The sequence below is a fragment of the Phaethon lepturus genome, unplaced genomic scaffold, assembly GCF_000687285.1.
Source record: "Phaethon lepturus isolate BGI_N335 unplaced genomic scaffold, ASM68728v1 scaffold14791, whole genome shotgun sequence".
Lineage (NCBI taxonomy): Eukaryota > Metazoa > Chordata > Aves > Phaethontiformes > Phaethontidae > Phaethon > Phaethon lepturus.
Genome location: NW_010515640.1, coordinates 38,354 through 49,646, shown reverse-complemented (window position 1 = coordinate 49,646; position 11,293 = coordinate 38,354). Strand labels below are relative to the sequence as shown.

The 11,293-nt window shown below is 43.4% G+C and overlaps 1 protein-coding gene across 1 annotated transcript in view; it reads left to right on the top strand.

The window, feature by feature from the left end:
* The window catches only part of CPS1 (carbamoyl-phosphate synthase 1, mitochondrial), a 94,976-nt gene that overhangs the window by 50,272 nt on the left and 33,411 nt on the right, over positions 1-11,293 (top strand). Inside the window, exons 22-24 of the mRNA XM_010295844.1 lie at positions 7,357-7,498; positions 9,326-9,391; positions 9,967-10,030. Coding sequence (XP_010294146.1) covers positions 7,357-7,498; positions 9,326-9,391; positions 9,967-10,030 — 272 coding nt within the window. The remainder of the gene's footprint in view (positions 1-7,356; positions 7,499-9,325; positions 9,392-9,966; positions 10,031-11,293) is intronic.

The window sequence follows — 11,293 nt, the reverse complement described above, 5'->3', positions numbered from 1 at the left end:
CTTTCCCTAGATTTGGCCTTGCTTGTCCCGTAAGAGAAAATAGAGGGAAAGGGCCCTGGTGTGATCCCACTGGCTGTTCATCACACTGACAGCGGGTGAAGGAGATGGAAATTTGAACAGACCACATCTAGCTGTCTGAAACAGTGAGGAGATGGGACTTTAAGGCCAGGGTTATAGACCCAGTCCAGAGTGAGTCAGATTTGCAGTAGCATCCGGTAATACCATCATCCCCAAGAGCACAGCCGAAGCCCAGACTTGGAAGTAACATCTGGGGTGTGTTTGACTCACGACAGTGGTGGCCTGGATGCAAGGGAACGTCTCTTTTGGAATTTGCATCTTCTCTTTGACCGTCTGCAGTGAGTATTTGTTTGCATGTGGCCATGGTTATTTTTGTCTGTTCCTGATTTTGTGATTCCTGAGAACTGTGTCTGTATGCCAGGAAAATGTATGACAAATACCATTAAGTACAGGTAAAGAGTTAGGCAGCTCTAGTGAAATCATCACTTATGCCAAAGTGACATGGGGACAAAAGCCTTGTTGAAAATCAGTAGGACTTGTGCTCCTACGTCACTTAGGCATCTCTGTAGCAATTGAACCTGCAATTGATGGTATTTGCCATTACTTGGGAGTTCAGGGATGGGGGAAAAGGAGAGGTAATAGGGTCAAGTTCACTGCTAAGTAAAATCTGAGTAAGACATGGGGAAGACTGGGCCATCTTGCAACAGGCAGAAGTGTGAGTATATTGCCCAAAGAGGAACATTTCAATATTGATAAAAGGCTGTAAAGTAGAATTCAGGTGAGAGAGGACGAGCACGATAAACCCCCATTTTGCAGTTGAGGAGCAAAGCATAGAGGTGGTAAGCTTGCTCAGTCACAAAGACAGTCTGGCAGGACAGTGAACTGAACTCTGCCTTCTTAAATCTCAACTCTTCAAATTAATCTTAATGAAAACAGTAGATCTTCCTTTTGGTGGATACCAAACTAGCCAGCCAACTAGCAGCGGGAAATGATGGCACCAATCATGTTTTGATAACTTTATACTTTGGAGCTTTGTTTTGGAGGAGAATGTGTCCTTGCATTGAGTGAAAACAGCTCCTGGCCTGTGGTTTGCTTGAAAGGGGTAAGTGCAGTCCTGAGTATTGCTCTTGTTGTTCCTAAAGAGGCACGGGTTAATAGAAGGGAAAGCAGAAAAAAGTGGGAGGGTGCAGACTCACTTCAGCCCAGCATTTGTAGCCAGGTGCTCTGCTCAGTGGCCCATGGAAGAAGTTGTTTATTGCAAATTCCTTTTCGAAGCTCGTGTCCTTGGGTCTGTGAAAGGTGCGCGTTGAAAGCTGCTTGCTGGAAGCATGACCTGATTTCAAAACATGACTGTGGTGGAGTAGCCACAGAAATACAGGTGCTGGAATTAGAACCCAGCTCCAGCAGATGACCTGGGAAACAATGCAGGGAGGAAAGATCAGACAGGCCATCAATAACCTGTGCTCTTCCACAGTGGTTGCTGCACACATGCTCTTCTCAAAAGCAGTGTTTCTGCTGACTTGCATGCTTTTGGGACAGGTCAGAGAGCATAAGTCAGATCTTGTGTGGGTATAAAGCAGAGCAGGTCTGGTGACACTAAATGAGGCTGCACTGATTTATACTGTTTGAGGAGCTGTCACTGACATATTTGTAGTACTTGCTTTTAACTAACTGGGAAGATTACTTTTGTCTTCTTTGTGAACTGTGGGGCAGGGAAGACTCAGGAACAAGTTAGGAATTCAGTACATGAGGAGAATATAATATAAGCAGCTATTCAGCAACGCTGTTTGTGCTTTGTGTGGATCTGACATAGGATACTTTCTGCTTTTCTTATAGAGCCATTGGTAATAATTTCACAGCTGTATTTTCTTTCAAAGCATCTGTACATGTGTAAAAATGCAATATGCGTTTTTTTCCTTGATACAGAGGATGTACAGGGCATTGCCCTTTAAAAGCCATTGGGGGATCTCTGTAATTGGTATGTACGATACCAGAAGCAGGGGGATCCGTACCATGGCATCCAAGCAAAGACCTCAAAGCTCTCTTTCACCAGGGGCAGAAAATAGGCTTTGAGGAAGCATCTATGGCCCATTTCTTGGCTGTGTTTTGGTGTGAGCTGTTGCTTCAGTGCATCACTTAATCGTAGATGTGAGTCATTCAGGTCCCAGGGCACAGTGTGAGGTTCATGTTACTTAAATCAAGATGTCCACAATGAGATTTATTAGCCCAGGGATCTGAATGTTAAAGATGCAGAGCACTGGAGTGATAGTTGTTCAGTGAGCAAGATTTGTTGGTTTATAGCTCCTGCTTCCCTTAACGCTCCTTTGACAGCTTTTTGTCAGTCATCTCGTGAGTTTCTCAAGAGGGGAAAAATGGTAACAGTCTGTCTCCTTGAGAAGAGAAGCAGGGAGAGAATTTATACACTGATCTCATTATTTTAATTGTAGCATGTTCAAAATCTTGTAAAACATCAGGAGCAATGAAGGAAGCCAACTAGGAGCCTTGAAGCAGAGCGGGACAGTGAGGAAAAGAGGAAGAATATGTCTTTGTACATAATCCAGCCTGAAATCAAGTAGGCTTTTGAAACGCTCCAGGTCTCTGACTACTGAGGAAGGAAGAGCCTTCTCAGGACTGGGCATTAGGCAAGCACGTCCACTTTGCTTGCCATAGTGAAACTGTGGTCTGGGCTTAAATCCACCACCTCCAGATTTTGGAGGAGCTGAGTTCAAGATTGGCGGGCTGAGCCAGAGTGTGCTCATCTTTACAGCTCCTGTGTGCATGTCCAAGCCACATGAATAGCTGCTGAGATAAACCAGAGGTGACCTGAAGGGGTGAGCCTGGGGGCTTACAGGGCAGATGTTAACTGACAAAATAGCTGTGTCCCAAATGCTCCCAGCTCAGGCTTCGGCCCTCAGTTCACAAAATATTCCTGATTCTTTTGATCGAGACCCATTAACATGCACCTGAGTAATATGCAGATGTGCATAAACTTTACAACATACCTAAAATGAAGCACAGCCTGATTTGGGAGATAAAAAAAAAAAAAAAAGTGTTCCTTCCCATATCAAGCTGGAGCTTTCTGCTGGCACGTTTATTTAGCATTGCTCCTAAACTTGTGGATCAGATGAAGCCAGTCAAGTGGAAGAAAGGGCCGTGCTGAAGTGAGCAGGCTCTCCTGATAATTGCAATGCTGCCAGCGTTCCTCCAGTCATTTAATAGATTTCCCCGGGTCCTCTGTGCCAGGTGAAAATTTCCTCATTAAGGGGAATTTATTCCATTTCCTTTTATCGTTTATTATTGAAGAAGTGAGTGGATGGAGTTCCAAAGATGACAGGGTGGAATTTTAAACAAAAAGCAACAACAAATCAACACTGGAAGCTGAAACGGAGGCACAAGCAAGGTTCAGGAAAGGCTTGTATTGTTTATAAACTGCAAAATGTGCAGGGGACTTTACCTTTCCAAGGAAGTGAACAGCCACTGAACTATTATGGCAGTGTGCAAAAGTCTCATAGTCTGGTTTTGAAGCTCAAAAACTTCTGACTGTCATTTTGCAAAGGTAAATGTTAGGAAAAGGGAGCATTATAGGAATCTGGAATCATGGCCACTTAATCTTCCCTTGTTTCAGAATTTATTCTGAAACCAGTGGGGGAGTTTAATCTTTGGAAGACTTTTTGCTCTGTGTTTGAAAAGTAAGTGATGCTCCAGGGGAAAGTGGGAGGCAGTGATGTAGGACTGGGTCATGTGTTTGGGAATAGCCATAACTGAGAATTTTTTTCTTCTCTTTTTAGTGTTGGATTTCTGGTGAGCTCTTGGAAGGGTTATTTGCACTCAAGCATTCAAAGAGATCAGCCTGATTCCACTCTTGCTGGCTTTAGTGTCTCCAGCAAGTCTAAAGGGCTGTCTCTGAGCAAAGGCAGTTGGAATGCTGGATCTTAAAAATCACCCCTTCACCTCTGCTTGTCTCAGTTTTGCTATCTGTAAGATAAGCATCACCCTACTGAACTGTTTACATGTTTCGTTATATACTTTCCACAAAAGCTAAGAGATAAATGCTAAAAATTACCCTCATTAGTAAATGGAAATTATCCAGGTACGAAGATGTGTGTCCAGTACATGCAGAGAGGCAGCCTGATTTCCACGCCAGTGCTGAGGGTTTGCAGCTCTCTGATCCAGTTCCCTTTAAATGTGGTGGAGCACTTCTGCTGGCTTACTCTACCTGCCCCTTCTTCGTGTTGTGCCTCCAAATCGCTGGGACCTGCCTCAGAGGCTTTTGGCAATTTCTCATCTCATGGCAGATCTTGGTTTCAAGTGTTTGGAAAGCAGCACTGCTGGGTGCTTGACTCTTGCTGATTTTTGTGACAATATTAAATGGAGAAACTGTTCCATCCCCAGGGCTGGGTTGTCAGCTCTAACCTTTCCTGCCTTTTGGTGAGCTGGGTGCGTTTCCTATTAAGCTGCCTTCATGGCAGTGAGAAATGAGAAGACCCTTTCTGTCTAGGTGCAGCTTGAACAGAGGTTCTCACCGCATCTCTCTTATTAGCCACATTGAAAGCTACATCTCTCGTCTTTTCTTTATCATGCATTGGAAGTAGCGGAGGAAAAAATACATGGTTTCATTCCCCCTTTAGATACTCAGCTTTCCTCTTGCACACTGCTTGTCCTGTACAAAACTGTTTACCTTTTTGCATGGATTAGAAAGCGTCCTAACGTAATTTAAGCTGCTAGCCCAAGGCAAATGAATCATGTCACCAAATAATCACTGCTTCTCTGCTACCCACCCTGCTGGGGGGGATGACGATGAATGATATTGTTATAATGAGATACAAAAACCTGAAATGAAACAAGCTGCAAATGAAGGCAATTTTCTTTCTTTGTCAGTAATCAAATGATAGCCAGCTATGTGTGTTTCTGAGGCAGAAGGGAGGGAGAGCAAGGGAGTAGACTGCAATGGAACAGGCTCATTTTCTTGGGGTCATCAGGTCTGCTCACTCGTACTGAGGGAATGCTGAATCTAGGAGAGAAATCTAATGTGGCTGCATTCCTCTTAATAGCCGGTGACGGCTAACATCTGTTTGCCAGAGAATTGGCAGATTTTGCTTGCTGTGTTTCCTCCTGTAAAACACTCATCCATGCCTTCACTTCTGGCGTTCATGGTTTAGGCAAGAAGTCCTGCTTCCGAGCGGAGATCAGAAAGTAGAAAGGGCTGAGGAGAAGCAGAGGAGTTTCGTGGTGGAGGCGTTGGTGCATGGGAACCACAGGCTTTCACGTACTGCAGTGCTGCAGAGTGGGTCTTGTTTTGGGAAGTCTTTCTGCACCCAGGACTAAATCCATAAACCTGGGAAGATCACCCTGCTGGATTAGGCAGGACTGTTTCTTTCTGGCACTAGCAAAGAGCGGGATCTGCTGGAGCAAGAAGGGTGGTGTGGAGAAGATCAAGGGTGTTAGGTGGTACTCCTGCCTGGAGTCCCCTGAGGGCAGAGCAGCCTGGCTGTTAGCGCCAGGCTGGGACACAGTGCAGAGGACAGCAGTTGCAGTGAGCGTTTCCTTTCTGCAAATCCTCGCTAGCTGTCTGCAGCGCTGTCATAGGCAGGTGGAGCACGCTGTCCTCATATGATAGGGGAAGGAGAGGTGGCATTGGGGAATTCACAGAGGAAAACCGATCTACCCAGGGATCTGAACCCAACAGTTTCTGGTCTGTGCTTTGCTCTCAGAACAGCTGGTTTGACACTTCTGTGACTCTTACCTGTTTTATGCTAGCCTGACTTCACTGAGGGCAGCAGAGCTGCTCTGTGCCTAAGCCGGAGTGGAAAATCCAATCCAATGACTCTCTTTCATGCTTCAGCTTCCTGACACATTCCAATAAAGCAGCCTTACCCCTCTCCTCCCACTCAAATAGCATAATGCTATTTATTTAAAAATGCCATCAAGCAAAGGACATAACTCAAAAGCTCTGATTTAGGAAAATTGCTTGTTTGTTAATCATTTCCTTTTTCCTGATTCAGAGCTTGCTTGCTCATAAAATATTGATTTATTGGGCAGGCAAGGACGCTCTTGGCAATGAAGATGAAAAGCAGAAATGCTGATAAAAATACATAGGCTTTTTTTATGTTTTTGCAAAAGCTAAGCTTAGAAAAGGTAGCTTAGAAACAGAGACAGGGAGAAACTGTATGGGCTATAGGTGGTATTGGAACAGAGATAGTGTGAGAGAGAAAAAAGTTGGAGGGAATAAAGGGAGAATGGAGAAGATGGAAAAAACCCAAAAGCAAAATGGGCAAGAAACTGTTGAGCTGCAGAGGTGGCTGGGGAAAACAATGCATTTGAAATAAACAGCACAAAATCGGGTTCCTGAAAAGCCAAACCAGGAGAACAAGAACATACAGAAGTACTGAGAAACCCTGATTGCAAATCTGAAATCAGAAAAAGTGCCCCTGCTTTACCCTGTCCCTGTTTTCATAATGTAAGAAGCAGCACGAATGATAGCGAAAAAAGTGTACTTGAGACTGTCAGAAGGAAAAAACTATCTTGTGTGTGAGCCTCTGAAGGTCATTTCTACTATATATCTCTGAAGTCAGATGCTTTTTCAAAAGACTTCTAATTTTTGAAGGTAGACAGAGCACCCTCAACAACAGAAAGAAGGGCCTGTTTGGGACAAATTGTAGTGTTTTGAGACAAGTTGTCCCCCAGCTCAGCAGGGTCAGGGGACAGTTATGCCTCTGAATGGCTCGTCCTAGAGCTTCAGGAATTTCATGCCTTTGTGTGGAGAGGGCAGCTGCAGTGAGAGGCAGGAGATGCGAGTACATACATAATTCTTGATCTAGCTCAGTCTAGTGAGGCTTATATTTTAAAATTTAGACTGCGGGGAGGAATGTAAGGGAGAGATGGAGTTAAAGTTTGGGCATGGATATGTGGGGATACTGAATCCAAGAAAGGAGTCACTGCAGGTCCTCTGTGGAGGCTGTAATGGTAAATGACCATACAGTTGCTGTGGATATGGTGACCTTGTACTAGCCTGGTGGAGAATGCTGCCTGTGAGGTGATGGACCTCATGATGAGTCACTCATTTCTGTATAAAAAATGCAAGGAAAGAAAGTGTTTCACTTCCTAGCGTCAGCACTCTGCCTGTAGACTTCACCTTATAGGTGTTTGTGGGGGGCATCCAGTACAAAAAATATCTTTTATGTATGAGGATTGCACAGCTTAGCTGGATCTTCCTTTTCTTGCCTTTGTATGCGTGATCCTATAGCAACTCTATGCAATATGGAAGACACAAACACTTGTGTATCTTCCAAGTGTTCCTGTAAAGCCTCATGCAGAGGTGTTTTTCTTATTTAATCCCAGTGAAACACTTGCAGAAGAGCAGCTGAGGAGAGCCAAACAGATCGGGTTCTCGGACAAACAGATTGGGAAATGCCTGAGGCTGACTGAAGTCCAGTGTCGTCAGCTGAGACTGAGGAAGAATATAGTGCCCTGGGTGAAACAGGTACGTGAGAAACATTGTGGTTTGTGGTGGTGGCTTCCAAGAGTGCAAGGAGCAGGAGACCTCCATGTCCTTACAAAGAGCTGAGGTAAACGAAGTGGAACCCCAGTCTCTGTTAACAGAGTTTTGACATTGACATTAGAGGAGAACGAATTTCACCTATGTAGCTGTTGCTTCTGCACTGCAGGCATCAATGTAATGACATGAACATCGCGAACGAGAGACTCGGAACATTCTTGTTCTTGTTCTGTGTGGCTGAGGGGGAAACGCAGCTATCTGGTTTCAGGAAAAGGCTGAGGATGCTGGCCTACCATGGTGTGACCATGGAAAGTGTAATATGTCTTTTCCCTTGGTAGTAACTTTTCACAGCATAATACTTTATTTGAAGTGTGCTATTGTTATGAGTTCATTTGCTATTCATTGTGATAGCACCAGCGTAATGAGCTCATCTAGTATTCATGGCAGTGTCATGAGTGCTTTGCTAGGTGTTCTGCTGCTGCATTTAAGGTATGTTGGTATTGAACTGCCACTAGCTGTTTTTTTGTCCTTAAAGGGGGGAAAAAAAACCCAACCCAAACAACAGAATTTTTCTGAAAGAGCCCATCTGTAGCCTCAGGCCCAATTCCAAGTGCCAAATATCATGTTCCCCAGCTGCTGTTTTCCTTCTATATCCTCACCTGGCCCACAGAAACGTGCCTGGTCTTGCACTGCGTTCTTTCAGCTGCATATGGCACTGCAGTGCTGGATTGATTTGTGTGCCAATGTACCCTTAATAAGGTCATTCTACTTAACGCCTGCATTTGTGGCATCAAAGCAGATGTTTCTTCTTAAGTGATGAAGTACAAGTTGCAGTATTAGCAACAGTAACGAGCAGCAGACACTTACGTAGTGCTGATGACATCAGGTTATATTCTTCATTATTCACAAGGATCTGGGCAGCCAGTGGGGATTCCTGAAAATACTTGAAGATTGGACAGATTTTAAAATGGTATAGCATGTAAAAATTCATGTCAGGACTGCTTTAATATTGTTTCCCATTCAGTATTCGGTGTAGAAATGTTTCAGCTGTTCATTCAGGGAACTTCAGCATTTGCTGGTGACCTGGATGGACTGGTTACCATGTATAACATGCCATAAGTAGTTGACACAAATAGTTTGTGAACAGCGTAGCAGGCAAATTACTCTTCTGGACTGTCTCCTGAATAATTGCATAAGAAATTAGTGAAAACTACTTATAAGGGGTGGTTGAAAATCACTCTTGGTTTGTGTACCATTTAACTATCAAAGCATGAGTTATATTGTAACATAAATTACTTGCACTGCTGGCTTCTACTTGGCATGATCGCAAAGTGATATTGTGTGTATGTTTGTAATCAGTGTGGGAGTAAGACAGGGTCAAGAGCATAGTGTGAAGATCCCAGACGGCACAGCTAAAGAGGGCAGGAGACCTGGAGGAATGGAGATCTATATAATTAATGCTGCCAAACTAACTAGAGAATGAGGGCCTCAGCAAGAAAGGATGGATGGGGAAAGTTCGTGGGCTGTGAAGGTGTTTTATCAAAGAGGTGCGGGGCTAAAACTGCAGCTTATTAAGAGATGGTAGACTCTTCTGTTGACTGAACTGTAAGATCCGGGGGGAAGGCCAGGCTTACGCTGCATTGCCAGCATATGACTGTTCAGATCACCGCCTTTTGAGGAAGGACATGATGGGAAAATAATAGGACAGAAATAGGAGTAGAAAAGGAAAGAGAGAAAAGAAAAACTCCACCTGCATGTAAGAAAGATCTTGCACTGGCCAAGTCACAATCTCTCCTCTTCTTCCCTGTACAGATCGACACACTGGCAGCAGAATACCCAGCAGTAACTAATTACCTCTACAGCACGTACAACGGGCAGGTAGGTACATTCATGTAGGAAACAACAGTCTCATTGCTGTCTAGTTTGATCTTTTTCTCCTATGCTGCATTATTTCTGGAGATCTTGCAGATGTCTTGGTCTCTGTAGCAATTGCTTTGGATGGTGTTACATATAATCCCCTTACAGCAGGCCTGGAACTTTCTCTTGCTCAAATACTGATCCAGTGCATTTAGCGTTAATGCCCTCGTGTTGTTATGATCCTGTCCTGTATCACCTGTACTTGCATCCTTGGTGTAGAGGTCAGGTGCTGGGAAAGTAGAACTCTTGTTCCACTCATCTCACCCTAGCATTCATTTTTATGTGAAATTTAACAGCTCCTTAGGCTGCTCAAATAGCCAACTCAGAGGTTTGTGTCTCCTTTGGTTTGGGTGCAGCACCACTAATTCCAGTAGAGTTGCACTTGCTTTACTCTGCAGTAAGCGAACTCAGACTTGAGCCCTGAAGGATCAGACTGTTGGATATGGGCTGAGCACCAGAAACTGTTTATTCTGAAAAGCATGGAGTTAGGTCCTGTGGAGTACAGATTCTAATGACTTTTCTTCCTCCCTTCCCAGGAACACGATGTAAAATTTGATGACTGTGGAGTGATGGTGTTGGGCTGCGGACCATATCACATAGGTAAATCTTTCTTACAACTCTTCCGTTCTCCTTGCACCCTCGAGCCTTCTTTGGGTATTCTTGTGGTTCATTTGTTCCTCTTCTCATATGGTGACAAAACCCTCCAGAGCACAGTGCACAGGACATCAATTCCTAACACGAGGTTTGCCTTTTACACTTGCTTGGAGACTTCATTTCATGCCCTGGAAAATATAGGACAATTTTATTATTCTTCACTTGTCACTTAGTTGTGATTTCCACAAAGTTTCAGGGAATTTTTTTAATCTTACTTTTTACACATGTTAAAGTCTTGAGAACCTGATACCTTGTATAGAATTTTGCTGTTCCCACACTTATATGTTTACTGCCAGCTCATGACTGTGTTGTTATATACTATGCATTTTACTACTGTAAGTATAGGTGACTATGAAAATATTTTGGTATCTTCAGCTGCTTTTGTATTATCAATTCTCTGTATGCTGGTTTTCCAGCCCACTCAGATGATTATGCACCATAAGAATTTCCTCAGGGCTATGAGTACCGAGTGGACAACCTGCTGAATTCTGTATATGACGACTTTCACTTTTTCTTTTCATGGATCCTTCCAAATAGGTTGCAATTATTGAGAAGAAAAAATGTCTTGTTACTCAGAAATATTTTTGCTCTGCATCTCACGAGTAGTGGTGATGGTTTTTGAATGCTGAAATTTAAAACTGCATCAATTTGTTTTGCTTGGATGGACAGGTCACGTGCTACACTCCTGTTGCTGTTTGTAGGATGTGTCTTTTTTGAACTCAGTTTCCAGAATGAATGCCAAGATGAGTGAAATCAGGAGGAACGCTCCATGATTACGCTAATTTTTTGTGAACGCTTCTGCCAGTCAGCATGCTGTGTAGCATGGTTACAAATAATGAACATAAAAAGGATAGCAATGTTGTTTAATAATTTGTATGTGAATACATTTTGCACTGTTCATCTAAAACTCCTAATTGTTTAGAGTAGCCATACAGGTCTGATCTTGGTCTTGCCTGTTCTGTAGCTTTGATTAGATCAAGACAATCTTTGGAAGAGTTTGCAACTAAATAAAGGCTGCCAAAGGAAACCATTATTTGCACCTCTGAAAGATCTTTTTTTCCTAGGTGCAATAGCCAAGTTGATTTTTTTTTTTTTTTTGTTATCCTTTGAAGGCAAGTAAGCAGTGTGCTTTCAGAATTGTAATCATAATTCAATGGGATCGACTTAGTGTTCCCTGTGGATTTACATTTACAAAACAGGAACAGGTCA